Genomic DNA, 24,431 nt, shown 5'->3' with positions numbered 1-24,431 from the left:
CTCCTCCTCCTCCTCCTTCTCCTTCTCCTCCTTCTTCTCCTTCTCCTCCTCCTCTTCCTCCTCCTTCTTCTTCTCCTCCTCCTTCCCCTCCTCCTCCTTCTAATTCCTCTCCTCCTTCTTCTCCTTCCTCTCCCTCTCCCTCTCCTCCTTTTACTGAAACAAAAAGGAAGTTGATCAGTTAAGGAGTGAAAAAGGCAGATTGTGGGTTTGAGACAACAGGAGGTGTTAAATAATCAGCAGTAGGATTCCTAACAGTTGTTTAAAGGTTTCTTGTTTGGTTTCTTTGTTGTTATTGCTGTTTTTGCTTTTTAGTATGTGTATGTTTCTTGCTCTGCTTTTTTAAAAAAGAGTAATATAATAATATTGCACCTTCAATGTTATTGATTCTGCCAGGGATTTTTTTGGAGAGCTAGGTCTGCTCACCATCTCCTGGACTCCATCCCTCAGACTTTTCTGTTTTCCTCATCACTATATGTGGTGTTTCTGTAACTGTGCTCCCCTCGGGACATGAGCTCACAGTCATTTTCAGTTGCTCTCTGTCTTTCATCCTATATTTCCAATTTTAGTATATGTGCTACCGAAGCGAGCACATCCTATATTCCCATGGTGGCAACAACAACAGTAGAGGAATTAATAGACCTAGAGTCTAGTCCTGACTCTGCTACTTACTAATATGACTTTAGGGAACTCATTTGCTTTATAGGTGATTTACAGGCCTTAACTGTAAATCTGAGTTGAAAGAAACCCAGTGTGCTAGTTAGTCTAGAAGCTTTACTCTAAGTAATTTTAAGGTTTCCATTGGGATTTTTTAAATATTGAAGATATAGTAGGGCCTCTCATGGCAGTCCTCACAGACGACTAGGACCGGGCAATCCCCAGGACAGTATAGAGGAGGGCAAGAGCCTTAGACTCCCACTCCTGATCCACAGCACCATGTGGTTTCCAAAGTCACCATCGTAAGGGACTCTCTTCTCTTCCCTCCCACAGGTGGAAGCCAGAACTGCCGAGAGTCTTTCTGGCCACTGGGAAGGGATATATCGTTCCCTCTGACAGAGAAGGCAGAAGAGATAAACAAGAGCATGAACAAAAGCAACCGCATCCTTATCACAATATCAAAATCTCCAGAAGACTCCGTCAGGAGGATAATAATGTCTCTCAGTCTACATGAAGGGAGCTCATCAGATTACATAGAGGATGGGTATCAGTTTCATCTGGAAAACCTGAGCTTGGTGATCCTGGGAAGCAAGAAGCAGCATGAGGGGTGGTACTCCATGAACCTGGAGGGAAACGGACATATCAAGTTATTTTGTGTGCAGCTGAAGCTTTATGGTAATAATGTGAGCGTCCCCACCCCATCCTGAAGAGCCACGATGGTCTCTAGTCTGAGAATTAAGGCCTCTCTCAGAAGCTATGTATATTTAAAATTGGAAGTAACTTGAAGCATCATCAACTCCAGGGAGTATTTACACTATACTTTATGGAAATGGTTTGAGAGGTTGCCATTTTTTTCCCTCCAAATTGCACATTAGTAGCAGTTGATTAGCATTAGCTACTCTTACCCATTTCCAAAGGAAACAGACCCAACTGCCTGTGGGCTGGAGGACCTGGAGCACCAGCACTTTTGGTTTGCAAATAAGATTTTATTTGCGGAAAAAAAGGGTTTCTTAGTTTTTTTAAAATGTTTGAATACCACTGGTCAAACCTAACCTCTCTTTTATAGATAAGGATAATGAAATGCAGACAGAGGTGGCTTGCACATGCTTACACAGGTCTGTGTAGGTGGTTCACCGCACTAGGGGTTCCGGGTAGAGAGAGCTGAAATTCCACCCACACATTACTCCCCAAGCCCTGAGGCCTCACCTCAGATCACACCTACAGGGTCTAAGAAGCACTCTTTTCCTCACTTAAAGGAAGGCTCCCCTTACATGCAGTACTTTAGCCAGAATCTAGGTCCACCTGGACCCAAGGACAGGGCTTTTTTGAACATTTTTAACAGCTGAGCCCTTTTGAGTGCCCCCAGAGCTTGTATATCTTGGGCCCAGAGGTTCACCTCACACATGGGGCTTCCCTGTTTCTTCAGAGTAACTTCCTTATATCTGAGAATGGGACAGAAGCCCCACCTACATTTCTTTGAAATCAGATTTTTAGAGGAGGGACAACTATACCCTTCTTTGCCGCATTGTTCCCTTTCCTGCAAACGGCACGCAAAATTCCCACGGCCCTCTACCAGGTCACTGCAAGAGAAATCCTGAAGCGAAGTTACCTCCAGCATGGAGGCTACATACAATGCATTTTGCAAAACAATGTGCGGATCATGTATTCTTTCCTTTTGTGCCTATAAGTTTCCTGCCTTTGCCACATCTTATGATCAAATTCTTACTGTGGGAAAATGTGATCTGTGAAGCCACGGCTTTCTTTTCAAGTCAAAGAAAAGGGCTAGATTTTGGCATGAGACAAGCTGAGGTTCTCATCTCAGCTTGACCATTTAGAAGCCGTGTAATACTATGTAAAACTTCTCACTTCTCTGGGACTCAGTTTATTCATCCATAAAATGGGAATAATTATAATTAGAGTTATAATTCCTAGTGATTAAAGAAGAGGATGGATATAAAATGCCAGTACTGTGTTACCCTATACTAGTTGTAAATAAACAAGACTTTTCCATGTTTATTTCATGACATGAGAGTGGGGTAGATTGGTAGGACCTATCCTTACCTGAGACACACAAAAATACTTGCCACATCTCACATACATACACCTCACACACACTAGTGTGTGTAAAAGCTCATGTGATTAGGCCTAGAAGATTATACCTGAAACCAACAAACACTCATGGGAGACAGACAGAACCTGTGGTGCATGCCTGTTATTCCATCTGCTCAGGACACTGAGGCAGGAGGATCTCAAGTTTGAGACCAGCTTGAGCAACTTAGTGAGATTCTGTCTCAAAGTTAAAACTGGGCCGAAGATATAGCTAAGTGGTAGAGTACTTACCTAGCACTCATGGGGTCTGATCTCACTACTGCAAAAAATGGGGGGAGGGCATTGGTCAATGGCAAACTCTACTAATGGAGAACAACCTAGATCAGGAACGTCAGGAAGGGCGAGGGGTGTCCTAACAGTGTTGGCAGAGGGGGGCTAAAAACAAAGTCATCTTCCCTATTTTACCTCAGTGTAGTCCTAGAAGAGGAGTAGTAGTGAACGAGGGACAGTGAGAAACGAGAGTCCCGACCAGAGATGAATCACACTGAAGCTCCCAGGGAGGCAAAGTGCCCTGTGTATTGTTTGCACACAAAAGTCAAGTGAGAATTCCAGAGGGGTTCGTTTCAGTGATGGCTCCCTCCCTCCTCTTTCTCCTGACAGAGCAGGTCTCCACTCCAGAAATTCAAGTGCTGAACAAAACCCAGGAGAATGACAATGGGACCTGCAGCTTGATGATAGCCTGCTCAGTGAAGCAGGGGGACCACGTGGCTTACAACTGGAGCGAGGAGGGCGGCACCCCCCTGCCCAGCCCACCCAACAGCTCCCATCTGCTCTTCCTCACCCTCGGCCCCCAGCACGCTGACAACTTCTACATCTGCACCGCGAGCAACTCTGTTAGCAGCCGCTCCCAGGCCTTCAATCTGTGGAGCAACTGCAGGTCAGACCCCTCAGGTGAGTGCTCTGGTGGCAGCTAGGTTGCCACAGGAAAAAGGGGATGGCTCAGTCCCTAACTGGGCCGGTTGCTCTGCTACCACAGCCAAAGCCTTTACCTTGACAGAACTTTAGATTTTCTTTATTGTTTGCAAAAACTGCTCATGTGCTTGGGCAGCACACTCTCATGTTGACCAGCGCAGAATTTGATGCTTAGTTCCCAAGTGAGGAAACGAATAGGAAAAGATGAACCCAGAATTCCCATGTCCAAGGTGTGCGCCTTCCTCCCTGCCTCCTGCTTTGGGTCTGGCCTGCAGGGATGGAAGGGTGAGGGAGTGCAGGTAGCAGGTCCTGGTTCCCACATCCAGGAGTTTTACATTAATAGTGGGGCAGTTCTACACCACCAATAAGTATTTATTGATCACCTATGCTGAAGGAAATTGGGGTTAGACAAGATATGTGATCTCTGTTCTTTAGCAAAGATGTGAAACATGTGCTCAGTACTGAAAGCTAGAATATAATGAGGGACCTGGTTTTATGGAATGAAGAATAATCCTCATAGCAGGTCAGAGGCCCAAGGGAGTCAGAGAGGGGTAGGACTAAAATCTGGACTGTGAAATTTGGACAAGAATAGTAAGCTGTATGGTACTTTCTTATTGGCAAGGTTCTCAATCGTATAATCTCTTTTGACTCTCACAGTAAGCTTGTTGGGTGTTAACGTCAGCCTCACCTGACACATGAGGAATTTCAAGTTCATAACCCTTAAATACTTTCCTCAAGTTTCTTCATCTTGTGTATAGTGGAATCAGCACCTACACCCACACTTATGACTTGATTTTTTTTTTCTTTTTCTAAGAATAAAGTATCATTGTTCTATTGGAAGAGGGCACTGATTGTATAAGCCAATCTAAACACTTAGGAACTGCCCCTTTTTCACCAAAGGTTCTGTAACCTGGCAGAGGTGCTGTTCTTGCGATGCATTGCCTATGCCCTGACCTTCCCTCTCTGCACCGCTGAGCAGGGAATGTATCATAGTAGGCTTAGTATCTGTATAGAGGCTTTTCCTGATGACCGGAAATGAATAAAGGGGACTTTTAGCTAGGTCAGGCCCTCAGCTGTGCACCTCCTGTACCAGAAGCTTCCCTGAAATATTTACAGATGGATTCCTGGGGAAATAATTCATACTGCTACCCAGTATGTACTGAGAGGTCGTCTGGGAACCGAACGTAAAGACCTTTCCCAGGCACTGACTCCCTGGCAAGGGTCAGCCATTCTCCACCTTCTCCATGTTTCTGGCTGCTTGCCCACCCTGCATGCAAACCATATTCACAGGCTACCCTCCCATCCAGATCTCTGTCCCTGCCCACAGCCATGCTTTCAGGACTAAAAAAAATAGTGTTATACAGTGGGAACTTTACAGAATGTGGCCCTGGAAGGCCTACATCCAATGCTGCCCTTTCTTCTTATAAGGATAAATCATTCAGCCTTTCTGAAGACTTAGATTCTTCATCTATAAATAATAATGCCTAGTGAGTATTATTTATTTACTGCGTGCCTGTTATGTGGCATCTCATTGGGTCCTCATCACAGCCAAGAAATATAGATAGTATTACTATCCCCGTTTTACAGAGTGGAAACAAAACTATAAAAAGGGTAAGTAAGGTCACACACAGAACAAGGGATGGAGCCGGGATGTCTGAATACTCATAGGTGTCAGTGGAAGAAAGAATGCACTTAAGATGAGAGTGGTAGCATGTGCCTGTAATCCTAGCTACTTGGCAGACCGAGGCAGGAGGATCTCTTGAGCCCACAAGTTCAAGACCAACCTGAGTAACAGAGTGAGACATCATCTCAAAAAAAAAAAAATTATTAATAACATCAAAAAGGTAGCTTTTCTTTTTCTCTTCTCTTCTTTTCCTTCCTTCTCTCCTTCCCTCCTTCCTTCCTTTTTAAAAAAAATTTTTTTGAGACAGGATCTCACTATACAGTCCAGCCTGGCCTCAAACTATAACCTTCCTACTTTGTTTTAACTTGTAAAGACCCTACCTTCAGACCCTATCTCCTTTTTTTTGTTTTTGTTTTTTGCCAGTACCGGGAATCGAACTCATGACCTTGCACTTGCCAGGTGGGCTCTGTGCCACTGAGCTAAATCCTCAGCTCCAGTTCCTAACCTATTCTAAGGACTTCAACATATGAATTTTAGGCTACACAAGTAGAGATTTCCCACCTCCAGAGATGGGTGATCATTCCATATCTAAACTAGATCACACAGCTGTTTTGTAACATGCCCTTCCCACTGCACTAGGCTGTCTAACTTACTAAAAACTTATATTAGCACACTGATTTGTGTTTGCAAATGAATAGTACTGTAAACTACATGTTTAGTTAGGCAAAATATTCGTCGAGGTGTTTACTATGTTCCAACATTGTGCTAGGTGTTGAGTACATAAAGAATGAAAAGAAGATCCTTGTCCTTAAGGAAGGAGATAGTTCAATCAATAAATAATTATCATGGATCATGTTCTGCGATAGGTGCACTGCAGAAGTACAGGCAAGAAAACGAAGGGGAGAGAATGAATAGCTGGGGCTGTGTCAAGGAATGAGAGAGCATCACAGGGGATTTAAACTGGGTTTTGAAGAATAAATAGAAATGACCCACGCTGACAAAAGATAGTCCAAGCAGAGAGAAAAGCAGGCACAGCCAGTTCTTGTTTTGTATTATCATGTAGGTGATGGGAGCTAATAGAGATTTAGACAGAGGAGCAGCACCATCAGTGCTGCATTTCAAAGAGAAAATTAAGTGCTATAGAGAATACACTCAAGTAGGAAAGAGGCAGAAGAAAGGGAAACTGGTTAAGGGAGAGCCTTACTGCAATAATCCACCAGAAGATGATAAGGCCTGGGCCAACTCACTATTTGTTTAACAAAGACTTTTTCCATGGTGTATACAAAGGGAAATCCCAGCTTTGAGATGAAATGGCAGAATCTGAGGGTTTATTACAAATTGCTGTCGAAGAACTCAGCACAGTGATTTTAAGACATGTCTGACTTTCATTAATGAAAATCTCAAAGTTGTTCCTAGTGCAGTGAGACCGGATATGGTGTGATGTGAGCATTCTTTTGACAGGATTCAGTTAAATGAAGCCATGCAAGAAAATACTTATATTTTGAGGAAAAAATTTTTTAAGTTGTATTTGTCCAGGCTCTCAGTCATATTTTCATCCTTGTTTCTTGTTCCAATTGCTATGATGTTGTTTTAATATCCATCATAACAAGGTATTTTAATTGCAAAGTCTAAATCCTTGGGTGCTACAAAATCCTGTCCAGGTCATGTGAAATATGTCGATGTGGACAGTGTGTGATTTGCTGCTGTTGTTATTCACCCATGCTGTACAAAAGTTATGTCTGTGCTAAGATGGTGGATGTAAATTCTTAAATAATTCAGTGAAAAGGAAAGTCCCTGGAAGCTCACCTTGAAAGGGAGACCTTTTTCAGGAGATTGACAAGAGGCTGGCTCAGTAAGTCTGAGTTAGCTCAGTGGACAAAAAGGCTGATGCTTACCGGTGAGATCCAGAGGGTCCTCTTTTCTAACAAAGCCACTTCCTAAAACAAGAACCTCCTGTGTCCCCTAGATGTTCCATGCCAAGGGCCAAGTCCCCCTCCATGATCTTTCCAAACCAGCAAGTCTGGTGGTAGTGGAGACAGAAGATCCCAGACACTTCTCATCGAGAGCTTGGCCCCTTGATCATACTTGCTACAAAGGAAGCTGGGAAATGTAGTCCTTAGCCAGGCAGCCCCGTGTTTGGACAAAACTTGTATTACTGTGAAAATAAAAGTAGAATGCACCTGGGGGCACAAACTGTAGCCTCTAAAATACAATCTGAGTAGATAGGCAGATGGCAGGGATTATTCCAGAAGCTGTGAATTCTCTTGTTTAATTGTATTTTGAGACAGTGTCTCACTAAGTTGTCCAGGCTAGCCTCAAATTTGTGATCCTCCTGCCTCAGCCTCCGAAGTAACTGGGATTCTAGGTGTGAGCCACCAATCCAGATAGAAGTGATAGATTCTATAAAAATGTTTACTCGGATGGTCCTGGTCCTTAAATTATTACATGATTTGTAAGCATCCTTTCTCCACCCCCAATTCTGAATGGAAACTTCCACCAACAAGATGGTATCTTTTGAAGATAGTTGGCTTCTTTAAGGAGATGTGCTCCATACCACCAGCCTTGTTGACAGAACCACATGAAAGGCAGGAAAGAGATCCGGTACTCTCAGACCGTTACGTGAGCATCTCAATATCTCCTGGGGTGAACTACATTTGTTTCTCAGATTCTTGTTTTCTTCTTTATCTTTCTTTAAAAATATGATTTGGAGACTTGAGAGAAGCTTTTGTGTTTCTGTGACAACAGATTTTCAGAGACAAAAAGAGGTGGAAGTGGGTGGGGGTCTCTGGGCATTTTTCTTTGCAGTGTGGCTACATGCAAAGTTATCTGGTTTAAACCACAGCGAACAGAAGAGAGGACCACAAGGTGGAGTGTAGGACTCTTTGGTCTCTCAGTGTACCCTGGAGAGGAATAGCGGTGAGAATGAGGAAAAGATAGACAAGAGACGAAAACTGGGTCGAGTGGAGACTACCTCTATACCTGATGTGTAAGAGGACCTCATAGTAGTGGTGTTTATTTATACATTTGCCAAGTTAGTATCATGAGCCTCAAGTTGCCTAATGACTAGTGACTGAATTGTCCAGGCAGGACACTTTTCTCAATACTGCGGTAGCTTGACTGCTTTAGACACTCTGGCTCTGTTCTGCCCTCATTCATATGACCAATTTCCAGCTTCAGCCACTCCCAACAGTGAAGAAACATGCAAAATACTCTTCACAGATGTCACAGCAGTTCTCAGCCAGTCTGCTCTAAGAAGTTCTCAGCCAGTTGTCTCTAAGAAATTCCAAGGGGAAAAGTCCCAGACATCTGGTTCAAGAAGATTCATGTGGTATTCCTTCCTGAGCAAAGAGTTTGTGGACCCAAGGAGAGCTTTTGTTCCATTTCAGAGAATCACCATCTTTAAAGGCCTCATTACAAGACTGAGCAAAATGAGGGCAAGCTGGAGTTTCTGGTTTGAAAATGAGAACACAGGTGACTTGTTGAGGTCACAGACAGACTTTCCTCCCGGCGCCATTTTGTTACTGTAAAGCATCTGCCAAGTAGGCCATCACACCTTCCCTTTGGTTCTTGCTTTGGGGCATCCAGAAGGTGACCCTGCAATCTTTCTGAGTCTTTCTTATATTTAGCACTCTGATTATTCTTAACAAAAGCTTACATTAGTCTTCTTCCAAATCCATATGGCTTCATATTTAATTTAATCTAAATTCATCAAGAGTATATGAAATGTCCCATTGTCATATATTATATTGAATGGGATGCAGGTACAAATAAAGAACAAAGTACTGGAGCAACTCTAGGGAATTTTAGTCAAAGTAGGACTTTTGTACCATACATGGAAGAATATTATATTAAAGAAATTGCTACTAGATTTCCTCTTTGGAAGGGAACAGTGTTCATTTAGGATTGCTTGTACTATAATAAGTGCTAGAAGGCTGAAAGTGAGACCATTTAAGGGATCAATATGTGCATTCAATGGTTCTGTTCGAGGAAAAGATGAAACGTTGCTTGTGGGAAAAGAGAAGGGAAAGAAGGAGAAATTTTGTATGTATGTATATACAGGATGGTTAACATGGTTGTTCTTCTGTCTTCTATTTCTATGCTGAAAGAAACTGTCAATGAGTCTTTGGTTGACCAGTATTGCATGTCTATATGTGTTTTCATGGGAAGCCACTTTGAAGATATCAATATGTAATACAACAAGCATTGTTAATTCCCTACCACTTTGTTTGTAACTCTGTATTGTCTGTACTGTGCTTGTGATGTTGTAAAATGTTGTATGTCTGTTAATGTTTCCCTCCTTTTATCTTTAAAATAAAAAAAAAAGAGATGAAACGCTGCTTATACAGAAACAGGAAGAAAAAGAGCAGATCCAAGCCTATCAGATGGTGTAATATGCCTCAGTTACAATGGAATCTATACCTAGTGACCCTTAACTCTTCAGTGGAGGACTTTAACCCCAGAATCCCTGGTGTGAGGTGTTTCATTTCTGTTTTGTGGAAATCCATGAGGAAACTGAAGCTTGCACCCCAGAGAGCACAGAGCAGAGGAAGTGGAGATGCGGGAGCAAAGGCTTAGTGGACTACAAGGAGATTATCCCCAAAACTATAGAACTCGTGGCAGCTTGACCCTGACGTGCTAGAACAGCAGCATTTCATCCATGTTTATTTGAATTCCTAAAGGCACAAGGTTTCTGGCATTTAGTTTCCACCTAAATATCATAGTTACAGAAAGCACCAAATGAGTGCACCAAGTGGCCAAATGTGGGAATACTTGGGCCTGCTATGCAGATAGAGACATTAAATGATAAGCAAAGGACGAGATGGGACTGAAGCATCTGGGCCTCACAGGAGAGACTCATTTGGACTTGACATAAAAACCATTTGCTTGTCCTTCCAATCAATCAACAAGATTTCACTGTGGCTCTGTTGTGTACCAAGTAGTGAACGAGCTGCAAGAGAAGGACTTTTGCTGAGACACTAGGTACATTTGTCTGAGTCTCTTTCTGGAAGATAAAATTAGTGGGTTGGGTGAAATAAGCACTGTAGTTCCTTCAAAGTTTTGTTCTTTGTTTTGTTTTGTTTTGGTTGGTTTTTGGTTTTTTTTCCGGTACCGGGAATTGACCTCACGACGTCGCGCTTGCCAGGCAGGCACTGTGCCGCTGAGCTAAACCCCCAGCCCCCAAAGTTTTATTTTTTAATCCTTAGGTTGTGTAACTTATATCTCCCCATGTAGATTCATATTTACATCCAAAGATCAGGAGAAAACTTACAGCTTGTGAAATATCTTTCAAGATTATGGGCAGACTGTCTCTTGGAACTGACTAGCCTAGCAGAAGCTGGTCATTTACGTCCTAGGACAAGGATCGCAGATAGATATCAGCCTCCCAATCTCTTTCTTTTCCAGGATCTCAGGAGGGTGATATCAACGCTGGTGTTATCCTGTCCTCCAGCCTCAGTCATGTGCCTCTTTTTGATTTACATGAGTTGATGGGTGGTGGAGCTGCCAGAAACGGGAACTAGGGGAGAGGAGAAAGGCTGACACTGGGTGCGGACATTCTTGATGCAGTTTTGTTATCTGTTATTTCCCAATTTTAGAGGCACCCCTTTATTTGTTGCTCTTATTTTAGAACTCAAGTGAAATTTGGGAGAAATATTACCCTTTTCAGTTATATAAATGGTTAAGGTGTCAGTCCTCAAATTAACTATTCATTCTAAAGTTCCCAAAATGCACATGATAGAAAAAGAAAGAGAAAATAGTCTGGACCTAGCAAGAACCACTACTATAGCTTGTTGCGTCAGCTCCTAGGCTGCTGGTTCTGCCTCTTACCTTAGCACTGGGGAAGCTTCTCCATGAGTCCCTGTTATAGAGAGCATAAGCCTTGGCCTGATTATACTCTATCTCAGACACACACACACACACACACACACACACACACACACACACACCTGCTGCGTGGAGGTTCTTAGCCACTGTCAGCCATTCAGAGTGGGTTAATTCACAGGACATCTCCAGCCACAGTGGGGATTCCATCTTTCATGCACAGTCAGGCATCTTTTTAGAACTTTCTGCTCACCCCCAACTTTTTGCTCAAGATTATATGACTATTGAAAAGGATATCTGTCAGGGTTAATACGTGTTTAATTTAGGGAAGAGAATCTGTAATCAAAGGGTTCATAAAGTCAGTTCACTGAGATTGCTTGGATTGACTTGATGTATGGGAAGTCTAGGAAGAAGAATTGTCTCAAACCCAGAAGGAAACGACAGGCTGGTGGCCCACTGTCGACCTTGGTGACATGCCTTTTGTCAATGAGAATTCAGTCTGTCTTTTAGTCAGTTTTATAAACAGCTGGATTTGCCTGCAACTGCATTATTCCTTTGTTTCTTCCTTACAGTTTCCCCCCAACATATCTCTTACAGGTTCACCAACAAGCTGGCTTATTCCTCAGTCAACATTATAAGTTGCCCTTGTACATTAATGAACACCTGGTGTTACTCTTGTGCCATTAACTAGAACCCTCGTGCTTTAGTTGTCCCTCACTGTTCATGACTATGGTATAACTTGCTCCAAACTCCTAAGTCTCTTGGCCTTCCCAAGAAGCCTATCTTTAAAACTCACCCATGTTTCTACTCCTGGACTAAGCTCTAGTTTTTGAGGTTGTCCAGGCCTGCTTCCTCATCCATGAAATAGGAGTGATGAAAGTGCCTACTGCTGTGTGAGTCTGCATATGTAGAGATGGTGATTCAGGTGGTAAAATAATTTACCCAGGCAAGAATAAGAGTAAAGATAACAGTTCATTCAGACCAGAGCACACTGTCAAGAGGGACAGCAGCAAGTTACCCAGAGTGGAGTCTCATAGTCAAGATGAGAGACTGAGGTCTTTATATGGATTTGAGGACATGGAAAAAGAGTTTAGATAGCAAATGTAATTATCTCAAGAATGTCTTTCTCTGGATCTTCTAGTGCCTTGTAGGTCTTCTAGGAGCACCTGTAATGTGTCTAAACTGTTATGTTTAAAGTTGCAATTTGACAAGACCATTTCCTCTATCTCACAGAAGCCCTTTTAGCTTTAGATAAGAAGGTCTGTATACATGAACTTTCCAAGAAGATGGGTCAGGGCTCATAGGGAGGGATGAATGGGTCTTACATCAAAGATTTGGTTTTGTCGTGTGTAGGTTTGATGAGTTTACTATTTTGTCTCAGTAGGAGCTGGGCACACTGGCTTCAACTGAGGAGTTCTGCTGCTGAGTGTTTTAACCTGTCTGTTGCCAACGAGTAATCAACACATCTACCTCACAGGATTATTGTGAGGATTAAATACATCAGTACCCAAGGTGCACTAACACAAACATCTGGCTTATTGCAAGCATTCAATAATTGCCTATTATTATCTTATTGAACTGTATATCTGATTTCCTGGGGCAAGAGATATTAGTCCCTCTTTTCCAAAATGATGCTCCTGGTTCAAAAGAATTTGGCGAAGTGGAAACAGGAGAAAAATCCAAAAAATCTGGCTTTCTGATTTTAAGCCTGGGTGAGCCTAGCTAATTTTAAACATGGCAATGATGGAGAGGAAAAACTACATGCTTTTCTTTCGGTTCAGGGAGTTCAACATAGTTATTTGCATGGAAGGACCATAATAACATCATTGTGTTTATTTTTACAAAAAGAAAAGCCAATTTCTTCCTCCTAGTGTCTCATGAGAATGGCAGGGGGATTTTTTTTTTAAAAAAAAAGAACAGCAGATTTCTTCCTCTTACAGTCCCATGAGAATTGTGTGGAACAATGGCAAGAGCACGTGAAGCTTTATGTGTGTTTTACCAGAAATGAATTCAGGAAACATTAGAAATTTAAACAAAGAAATTAGGGCAGAGACATTGATGTAGAAGATGTGGTAGTAGAAGTGAAAATAAAGCCTATGCATAGAAAAATCTTATAAATCTTGGAATATGAAAGCCAAGTTCAGTGAGTGAAGCTAAGGATAAGAGAACAGGTGTAGGACTCTTTGGTGTTCTCAAATCTACCCCCAAACCCATGTGGATGATTGTCTCCCTGGGGAGAGGATGTAGAACAGAACACAAGACTCAGTCTTCCCACTGCTGTGTAGGATGTTTTAAAACTCACAGCACTTCTGAGATCACCCTTTGATTTTTTTTTTTTTTTTTTCAGAACGAAGACAATGGGGATTGTATTCTGGGCTGCTCTTAGGGGGCCTCGTGGGTGTCATCTTAATTCTCACCTTAATTCTCGAAGTGGTAATACTACTGTGGAGAAGAAGAGGTAGGTGGCTGACAATAAGGAGATTCTTACTAGACTTTCTGTGGTAAGCAGAGGACCTTTCCCCACAAGCACAGACTTGTTCTCACCACTGTAAGTTTCTGCGGGGGTCATCTTTGGAAAGTACTCAATAAGCATATTCTGGCACCTTGCTCAATTAGATCTAATGCAATGTGTCTTCATCTGCTGTATCAGGGTGTGGGGAGAAACAGAGATGTGAGCCAAACACATCTACTATGGGAGACATTATGCGGATAGTTTCTGTTCAGCACTGCAGGAAAGAAACGTACAGGATGCTGAAGGGATCCTGGCAAGAGGCTTAGCAGTACTCACTAGGGAGGAGAATTCAGAGAATTCTTGGATCTCCAACTCAGAGTCTCCCACAATAGACTGAAAGCAGTAAAGTTCAGTTATTCTCCTGTGATTTAAGTACTCAGCATATGTCCTGACGTTTCCTCCAAATTTCCCTGGTTCACTATCATAGGCCAATGTGGTCCCCTTGGCCACACTATAACTAACCCACACAGGAGTCAAAATCTCCTTCCCCAAAACTAGGGCAGATGCTCTGCCTGGCTTTCCCACGTTGAGGGAAGAACTTAATATTCCTATCACCAGACTGATGGCTGATCTCATTTTCAAGTAGATCAGTGTTACCCACATATTAGAAAAGACCTTACTTCAGCACTGTGATGTTAGCTTTGCTTACATAAGAAAATGTAGATCACAGCAAGCTGCCTTTTGTCTCATTTCCTCCATCTAAGAGCTCACAGAGGAAGAGATAGGGAAAGGCTGAGTGATTCAGAGAGAAAGGCTGTCTCTACCCTAAGGGTATGGGGGCGGGGCAACCACATTTGGCTTCTATTATAAGAAAACAATGAGATACCAGAGATGATACAACGGAGTTTAGTTCACCCACATTAGCCTGGATAGCAAAGGTGCTGAGATTCTAACCTATACTCTTTCTGCTAAGTACACAGTTGATCTTGAGGCTAGCAGTGCTCCGTACTCCACCACAGTTCCTTACCTCCTCCCCCATCACACAAACCCAGCCTCATTCTCGTCACCATTTATTCTTTGTAAGACAGGGGCACACACCTCAAACCTATGGTGAAATCTACATTGAGTTGCTATACTCTTCACAAAACATTGCTTAAGAGATCTGTTGGCAACTTCTAACGGTATCATCTCCAGAAGCCAGCCTCCCTCTGAATATCTTCAAATGGACTCTGGCAACTGGATCTGAGGATGAATACTTACTGGTTAATAACACGGGCTTTGGGCTGGCATGGTGGCACATGCCTTTAGTCTCAGCTACTTTGTAGCATTGTTGTGGGGCCTGGAAAGTCAATACACAGAAACACTGAACATGATGACTTCCATAGATGACACATGCATGCATACATGCATACATATGTACTTGCATACATAGACAAATCTGATGATGTAGGTGAGTTAAACCAGTGATGTTTAAATTGCTGCACTGGGAGGATCTAGAAATAGTACTTAAAGTAAGTTTAAAGTACTTAAAGTTATGGTGACAGGACAACTCTATGCTTCAGATAAGAGCTGCAAAAACATTAGTCAGCTGTGGTAAGAAAAGAAACTCATGGCCAAGCATGGTGGCGCACACCTATAATCTCAGTACTCGGGTGGCTGAGGCAAGAGGATCACAGTGAATTCAAGGCCAGATGGGGCTATATAGTGAGTCAAGACTACCTTCGAATACATAGCAAGACCCTGTCTAAAAATTGAGAGAGAGAGAGAGTGCATGTGTGTTATGGATTTGACTTGATTTGTGCAGTGTCACATAGCTAATGACAGAATGAAGATGTCCTTATTCTAAGGCCACAACCTTTCATTAGACCCTAAGATCTTTTTACAATTTTAATTTTTGCAATGAGAATGAGTTAGTCTTATAATTTAAAAAGGAAACTTTAAAATTGCCTAAAACTTGAAATGTTTGGCAATTTATTACTTAACAGAGGCCCAAGACCTTGAGCAAAATTTCCAGCTGGAGAGCCATAGAATGACATTGCAGTTTTATTTTCCACACAGCCCCAGGTGGATCATCCCTCCTATACCATCACCCCCACCCCATACACATTCACACCAAGTCCTCCAGAAATAGGGCAGTAAGAAAGCTGTGAGTGAAGTGGCATGCTACCAGCTGGAGAATGCAAGACAGATATAAATAATCAGTCCTGCTCTCAAAAAACTTAGAATCTGGAATCCTATTAGGAGACTGGATATGCACATAAAACAATAGAGATTAAAATAATTTAACACATCAATGAGACTAACACCCGACACATACTATGTCCTGGGCACTGTTATTTACACATTGCAAACAATAACTCATTTAATTATTACAATATCCCTGGGAATCAGATATTTCAAATTGTATTTCACAGGCAGGGAAACAGAAGTCAAGTAACTAACTCTGTTGGGGGAAGGTTGGTATGCAGTGGGGGATAAGACCAAACAGACCCACACAGAGGGAGATAACCGCTATGGTTTCTTTTCCCTAGGTAAAGCAAAACGTTTTCAGCCAGCGATGGAAGAAAAAAGCCTTACTATCTATGCCCAAGTCCAGAAATCAGGTGTAAGTTCTATATTTTGCTCGGGAAAGGCCTCTCTTGCTTTCCTTAGGATTCCTGACCTATTCGCCTTGCACCTCTGACATTCATGGTTCCAATGGGTTCGAGAGCACATAAGATTAAGGAATCAGAAGCCAAGAACAAGAGTGTTACTAAAGGTCACTAAACCAGTATCATATTATTTGACAGAACAAGAAACACTTGGTAATTTTCTGGTCATCTGCTTCTTCATGGGGAAAATATGAGGAAGCTGTAAATCTATGACACATGACTCTTTCCACCTCTGGCATTCTAGGATTATACTGTTCCATGTTACAAAACTCTCCCAGAGGAGAAAATGGTGCAGGTTTAAGGAGGAGGGGAAGGCTTGGAAAAGCCACTGTGTGTTGTGTAACCCGGATCAGAGCTCAGGCATTTGCACAGTGCAAAAGTGACAAGAAAGAAGGACCTTGAGAATTCTGGTTAGAGTGTGGTTGAGGTGGAAGATGATCCATAGCCAGGAGCTGGAAGAAAGGAAAACAGCGGTAGAGTGGCCACTGGACTACAGAGAATGATGAAAAACTGCAGACATGCTGGAGTTGAGTGTGCTGGAAATAAGAGAGAGGATGCTAAAAGGATTGTGGCTGGATATGGAGATGTAGTTTTCCAGACCTGAAGTTAATTCTAGGTAGCCATAATCTGGCCATTTGGAGTAGCAGGGGCAGATTTTGGGTTAAATAATATGAAAATAAAGATAGATTTGATTAGTATTTTGGAAAATTTCATCACATGCCAATCCATTCACTTCTGAAGATTAGGAAATGAAGTACTAGGGAAAGCTCTTATTTCTGTTCTCTTCTATGCTCTGGAGGGTTTATTGTACAACTTGTGGTCCCTTGTTAGAATAAACTTCCATTTAAACAAAAAGAAATCCCCTTCACCTCTTGCATTATACATTTAGATGAGGCTCACCTTTACCAGAGTGTCTTCCCTGCCTTGCTGCTAGCATTAGCATTCCTCTTTTTTACTACTACATGAAAAAACACACACACACACACAATGCATCAGCATCCACTGAGTGAATTATCTTTAGGTGCCCATCATGGTAAAGCAAGTCTTCCCATCTTGTTTTTCTTCAAAAGTTTTTGGCTATTCTTATCCTTTTAAATTTTCATAGGTATTTAAAAATCAGCTTCTCAAGAGCTAAACAAAGAAAAATTTATCCCATTGCATTGAGTCTACCCATATTTACAAAGAAATGACATCTTTCAGTACTGAATCACTACTGAGTCTTTGATGTCATAGAACCACCACCCAGATTAAGGAATGGAACATTGCCAGCAACCCCAGGAGACCCCCCCCCATCACTATTCCCATCGTTCTCCCCAAAGATATCAAATTTTCCTTCTAGAAATATAGCTTAGCTTTATTTTATTGTATAAAAGTGACTAGTTTCTTTCTCAATTTCACAAGATTCATACATGTCTTTAGAATAGATATGAACACATTTATTTTTATTGCTTCATAGAATATCAATGTGTACATACACCAGAGGGTTTTTTTTAACCCCCATTGATTATCAGTGGGCATTTGGATTATTTTCAGCTTGAGGCCATCATGAAATTACAACTATAAGCATTCATATGCATGTCTTCCGATGGATTTGCACACATTTTTGTTGGGCTTATACCTAGCAGGAGAATTGTTGAATGACAGAGTATGCGTATGCTCAAATTGAATGCATAAGACCAAATTGTTCTTCAAAGTGGGTGTATCAATCTCCATTTCTATAAATGAAGTTCAATTGCTACCCATACTAGCCAAAACTTGGTATTATCAGTTTTTTAAATTTTATTGTTGGATGTGTCTTATTATGGCTTTATTTTACATTTCTCAAATCATTAAGGAAGTTAAGCAACTTTTATATATTTATTGACCATATTAAAATCATCTTTCTTAAAGTGCCTATTAAATCGTTTGCCAGTTTACCTTTGAGTTTAGGCTTTTTTAAAAAAGGATTCATGTAAGCTTTTTATGTATTTTGGGTATGAGCTCGTTGAATATCTAGACAGATGATGATAGATGAGTTCGTATTTTGGATATGATCTGCTGCATCTGTGGCATCTGTGGCTTGACTTTGCAAGTTTTTAAAGTTTTCAAATAGATATCTATAGATAAAAGTTCTTAATTTTTGTGTAGAACAACTTAATGATCTTTTCTTTTATAGGTAGCACTTTTTGTGAGCTTTTTCCATCTGAGAAATGTTTCTCTTTTCCCAGTTTATGAAAATATTCTTTTATTACCTTCTAAAAGCTTTAGGGCATATCTTTCATATTTATATCTATTACCTGAAAATTGTTTGGGGAGTTTGGTTTAGCGGGGTGAGGTTTTATTTTTTTCCTATGTGGATAATCTATTGACCACTACTGAAGAGTTTGTTCTTAACTGCAGCAGCATCTTTATCAGAACTCTAGGTCCACATATGTGTATTCTGTTTGGATGGTCTTTATTCTGCTCCTTAGACATTTGTTTATACATTCACCAATGTCATACTGTCTTTTTTTTTTTTTTTTTTTTTTGGGTTTTTCTCCGGTACCGGGAACCGAACTCACGACCTTGCGCTTGCCAGGCAGGCGCTTTTGCCACTGAGCTAAATCCCCAGCCCCTAATGTCATACTGTCTTACTTATAAGTTTACTATAAATTTTGATGTCTGATGAAATGAGTTTTCCCACTTATTCTTTTTCTTCAAGAGTTTTTGACTGTCCAGTCCTCTGCATTTTCATATATCTTTTAAAATCAGCTTATAGAACCTCCCTTGCCAAATACTGTTAGAATTTTAATTAGGGCTGTATAGATAAATTCAAGGAAAATATACATCTTTATTGAATTGAGTCTTTAAATTCCAAAAGTTAACATTTTCCTTCCTTCCTTTAAATCATCTTTGATTTCTCTAAATGATGTTTCCTGAATAATAGGACTTTACATCTCTTATAATTTATTACTTGGCATTTGATATTTTGGAATACTATCATCAATGTTACCTTTTTCAAACTTTAGTTTCTCAGTCTTTGTTATTGACATATAAAAATACAATTAATTTTTGTATATTTGACTTGTATCTGCAACATTGCTAAACATATTTGTAAGCTTAGTCATTTATCTATAGATGACTGGGATTTTCTCTGTGCACAATGCTATCACCCATAAAAACCAATAGTTTCAATTCTTCATTTATAAATCACAGAATTCTTGTTTTCTGTTGCCCTAATTTTACTGGCTAAGATGTCCCACACCATGGTAAATGGAAGAGGTAACAGTGACATCCTTGTAAAGTTCCAAACCTGAAAGGAAAGGTCTCAGTTTCTCACTATCAAGTATGATTTTTGTCAAAGGTTTTTTGTAATTGCCTTTTTTATCAACTACATTAGGAATATTGTTGGAGGCTGGGTGTACTTCAGTGGTAGAGCCCCTGCTAGCATGTATGAGGCCCTGGGTTCAATTCCAGCACAGAAAAAAAAAAGGATTTCTATTACTGGATTACATTTTATCATGAACTGATGTTGAATTCTATCAATGCTGAATTCTGCATCTGTTGAGATAACCTTATGGTTGTTATTTCTCACCTATCAGCTACTCTACTGAACTATGCTGATTTGTAAAAGTCAAGCCCACTCTGCACTCCTGAAATAGAATTTTAGGCTGATCCTTGAAATACATTGCTGGAGCTTGCTTCCTAATTCTGTTAGTTTTTTTCTACTTACTATTCCAAGTGGAATTGACCTACAGCTCTCCTTTTTATAATGCCTTTGTGCAGTTTGCCTTACATTAACCTCACAAAATTAAAATGTATGTTAGCTTCCCAAGGCTGTCATAACAAATCATTATAAACACGTGGCTCGTAACAACAGAATTTATCCTCTAACAGTTCTGGAGGCCAGAAATCCAAATCAAGGTGACAAGTTGCAGGAGATACCCTTTAGGCACATTCTTAGAGAGAGATCTTTTCACTTTTTGTCATCTGGTAGCTTCAGGCAATTTTTGGTATCTTTTGCTCTGCTGCTGTGGTACTGTAATCTCCTCCTTTATCTTCACGGGACTTTCCTCCTCTGTGTCTCTGTGTCTTCTCCTTCTCCACCTCTTAGACAGACATTCATCACTGCATCTAGGACACATCCTAACCTAGGATGACTTCATTCTGAAATTCTTACTTTAATTACATCCACAAAACCTTTTATCCCAAAAAAGTCATGTTCGGAGACTCTGGGCAGATATATCTTTTGCGGGCCACAACTCAGCTCACTACATGGTACTTTTTTCTTCTTGTGATATTCTAGAAATATTTGCATAAGATTGATTTATTGTTCTTAACTATTTGGCAGAATTACTGATGGTGGTCTCTGAGACTGGACTTGCCTTAGTGGAGGATTTTTTTAAACTGTATTTTTATTATTCCATTTTCTCCTCCATTACATTAGTAATTATGTTTTTCTGTTTTGTGAGCTGCTACTCTCAAAATGACAAAATGCATTCCTGACTCACTGGCATTTATTATTTAGACTATTTATATTGCACTATAAATTTTAACTCCACTGTGATTTACCTCCTGGTTTATGTGCTATTTTTGATCACTACCTTGATTTCATATATATTTTAAACATATAAGACATAGTCACTACTGTTTTAGATATCAGTATGTACATAGACTTAGCCATATCCTTAAAATTTCCTTTGCTATTTGTAGTGCCTATATTATATCATTATAAAGACTAAAATAATATACATAATTATTCAGAAAAGAATCAGCCTTCTAACTGGAAGAAGATCCCACAGTAATTCATATATACAGAAACAGTGTGAGAAGCCCTGGGGTATCCCAGGCCCAAGCATTTCCAGGAATGAGGAACACACTCTTTCCCAAGGCAATTCATCTCACACATGAGCATATTTTACTGTTAGAAAGATCCTCACTCTGTTGAAAAAAATACTTCCCCCAATTGTAATCCTGGCTCGCACCAGAAAGGCTCTACTGACAATTTTCTCTTCTATATGGCGATCCATCAAATATATGAAAAGGAAGAATGTGTCCAGTAAATTTTTCCAGTTCTTTAATTTTTTATTTGATGAGAAGATGCACTCCCATTAAACACATGTACTGTGGTTTCATATATTTGGAGAAAACAGCAGCAGTACTAAGTCAGACCACTGTCCCCAAAGTGTGTTGGGTGAGGATGTCTTTATCATAAGTTATGCCATTCTCATCTCATGGGGATAGTATCTCAATTTACCCCTCCACTAGCTTGTCTTAATATTATAGACTTTAATTCACTCACAGCAATATCAGCAAGTATCAATTGAAGGTGCTTTTTGTGCCCAGCACTCTTTTGTGGGAGAATATAAAGAAACATAGACTGTTTCTTTTTTTTTTCTTCTGCCCGCTCCTCAGTACTGAGTTGAACCTAGGGAGTGCTAAGCTACATCCCCAGACTTTTCAAAGTTGACTTATTTATATTTGTTTTGAGACAGGATGTCACTAAGTTGCCTAGGCTACCCACCAGCTTGCATTCTACCTGTCTCAGCCTCCCAAATAGCTGGAATTATGCCCAACTGCATAGGTTATTTCTTAAGGAACTTACAACTGTTTGGGGAAATAATAGACAGATATACCAGTGTTTTAAATATAGCATTCAGTTGCCATGATGCATGAATTAGGCTTTAAATACCTGAGAAATTTAGGTGAAGGATATAAAATAAGATAACCAGAGAAGGCTGATCATAGAAAGGGCATATGCTTTAAGTTAAAAGCCCCTGGTGGCCCTCTTGGCCTTGACACTTCATGCATATGTACACTAAGAAAGTACTTAAACTTTTGAGCGTGAGGTTCTTCATTGTCAAATGTAAGTAATGATGATGTTTGACACATAGAGTGGTTGTGAGGTCAATGGGGGGACATTTGTCAGGCTGAGGGGCAGCAGGGACAGTAGCATGGGATTCAACAAATGCTGCTGTGCCAGGTGGCATGAGTGAGCCTGACGAAGTTCTCCTAAGACCTTGGCCCCTTCCCATGGACCCTGTAAGAGCCACACCAGTTCACTGCAAGGCAGATCTCTAAAACACCTGCGAAGTGCTAACAATGAATGCGGCTGTCTTTGGAGGTTGTGAGTTTGGCAGTGTCACTTGTGGCGTCCAAGCAAAGTCTGGAGAACCGAGTTCTGGGGAAGTTAGGGGACAAGTCCCACTAGGGAAGAAGGGTTGGACCAAATAACTCCAAGGAGCTCTTACACTTGAACATCTTGAATCTGTCTTTCTCCGCGGGGAAAATTGTACGAGTACGACTGCTCAGCTAATCTGCTTTCTTTACTTCTCTTGCAGCCTCTTCAGAAGGAACCTGACCCCCAGCCAACTCAGGACCCCTGTACCACCATTTACGTGGCTGCCACAGAGCCTGCTCCAGAGTCTGCCCCGGTGAGGCATCTGTGCCCCTCACTGTGGAGGGGGAACAGTTTAAAGAGGGAGTAGGTGGAGGAGCAGAGGACAAGGGAGTTTTTTTTCTTCTTGGTAGAGTTGAAATGAAACAGATTGTTGAGTTCTGGATTGGAAAGTTAGCCCACAGCAAATAGGCAGTTAGGAATAATTGTGGCCTTGCTTTTTGGGCTTCCTTGGAGTCCCACATCCTGCTCACATGGAATGAGCTGTGTCTACTCCCTACTGCCTGGTGTTTCTCTGGTTATCCAAAGACTATGTTAGAATCAGCTGGCACTGATTAAAAACAAAGAGTCCCTGGGCCTCCCATCCAGGACTCTGTTAAATCAGAACAGAAGCCAGGTGATTCTGGTGTACGCTTAAGTGAGGGGGCTGCAGTTTGAATGCAGGGGTTCTTAACTCCACCTGCAAAACAGAATTCCCAGAGAGCTTTGTAAAGATGCTCATGCCCTGTGTTGAAATATCCCCCTGTAGCCCATTCCTAGGTACCATTATTAGGTGTGAATAAAAAATAATTTCAAACACTGTTCTATAATCATACAAGATGCTCATGCCTAGACATTGATAGCTGCATTCTGTCAGAATACACAGAGGAGCTCAGCGGAGGTGGTAAGCTAGATAAGAACACGATCTGCCCCCGAGAATGAGGCTTGCCTCTTCTGACCCACTGCAAGGTCGGCCTAGGCTGTGTTTATTTCTCCCATCCAAGTACTAACCAGGGCCGACCCTGCTTAGCTTCCGAGATCAGACAAGATCGGGCGCATTCAGGGTGGTATGGCTGTAGACGGCTGTGTTTATTTCTGACAGGAATCTTTCCTGCACTAAATGAACACAAACAAATTCTGGGCTTGAGTTTTGGCTCCAGTTGGACTCTGTTAAACGTGGAATTCTAGGAGACAGCCGGGATTACAAAGAAGAAGGGCTACAAAATGCCTACATTTGCCCTTCTTCAAGGCTCCTCCTGCATGTATACCCAGATATGCCTGAGCCAGTGTTCTGTTTCAAATAGATGCCCCCTCCTTTTCCAGGGGTGCTCCACCAATGAGCTACATGCTCTCCCTTTTCTGAGGCAAGATAAATTGCCTAGGCAGAACTCAAACTTGCAATCCTCCTGTCTCAGCCTCCTTCAGTGCTAGGATTATAGGCATGCACCACCATGTTGGGCTTAGACCTTCATCTTGACATCTATGCTCAGTACATTATCCTATCCAAGATGGAAATAAAAATAGAAATCTGACTTGAAAGACTTTTTAAAAACATAGATTTTTAAAAATAAAGTTCCTTTGGGGAAGGAAAACTGTATGTACAGCAAAACCTTCTGAATTGCCTATTCCCTTCTCTTTCATTCTCTGACTCTCCTCAGGCTATGGGAGGTCGAGGCCCATCATTCTCTTCTCCCTTCCCTCCCTCTCTCCTGCTGGTCCCACTTCTCTCCTCTTTCCTTGGGTGTTTCTAGCCCTTTCTAAAGCTCAAAAATTTAATTCTTGGTTTCTTACCTGTAAATAGTTGTTCTTACAAGAGAAGGGAAAGGAAGGGAAGAGAAGAGGAGGGGAGTGGAGGGAAGGGGAGGGGAGGGAAGGGGAGAGGAGGGGAGGGAACAGAGATACAGAGGTAGCAGGTACTGAGCGCAGGTCTTCAGAGCACTGCACTTGTGTGTCTGGGCTCCTGAAATCCACGCTAATGCTGGAAGGGAGCTGCAGCTCTGTTTGAGGGCAAGGAGCAGTCTGGGCCCCTCACTGTGGCAATACCCTGTCTGTGACAGACCCTCAGCAAGTTGTCATACTACATAATCACAGAGC

The 24,431-nt window shown here is 41.4% G+C and overlaps 1 protein-coding gene across 3 annotated transcripts in view; it reads left to right on the top strand.

Moving 5' to 3' along the window:
- The window catches only part of Slamf1 (signaling lymphocytic activation molecule family member 1), a 47,174-nt gene that overhangs the window by 21,591 nt on the left and 1,152 nt on the right, over nucleotides 1–24,431 (top strand). For 2 of the 3 annotated variants that reach the window (XM_013522535.1, XM_013522533.1), the window contains exons 2-6: nucleotides 988–1,337; nucleotides 3,369–3,654; nucleotides 13,467–13,577; nucleotides 16,103–16,176; nucleotides 22,522–22,614. In XM_013522535.1, the coding sequence (XP_013377989.1) occupies nucleotides 1,080–1,337; nucleotides 3,369–3,654; nucleotides 13,467–13,577; nucleotides 16,103–16,176; nucleotides 22,522–22,614 (822 nt within the window). In that variant the 5' untranslated portion in view covers nucleotides 988–1,079. Of the gene's footprint in view, nucleotides 1–987; nucleotides 1,338–3,363; nucleotides 3,655–13,466; nucleotides 13,578–16,102; nucleotides 16,177–22,521; nucleotides 22,615–24,431 lie in introns of all 3 variants that reach the window. The other variant, XM_005400212.2, reaches the window with a different exon arrangement.

The sequence above is a fragment of the Chinchilla lanigera genome, unplaced genomic scaffold, assembly GCF_000276665.1.
Source record: "Chinchilla lanigera isolate Chin_1 unplaced genomic scaffold, ChiLan1.0 scaffold00067, whole genome shotgun sequence".
NCBI lineage: Eukaryota > Metazoa > Chordata > Mammalia > Rodentia > Chinchillidae > Chinchilla > Chinchilla lanigera.
Note: the sequence above shows the minus strand (reverse complement) of the source record. Positions and strands in the feature narration are given on the sequence as shown.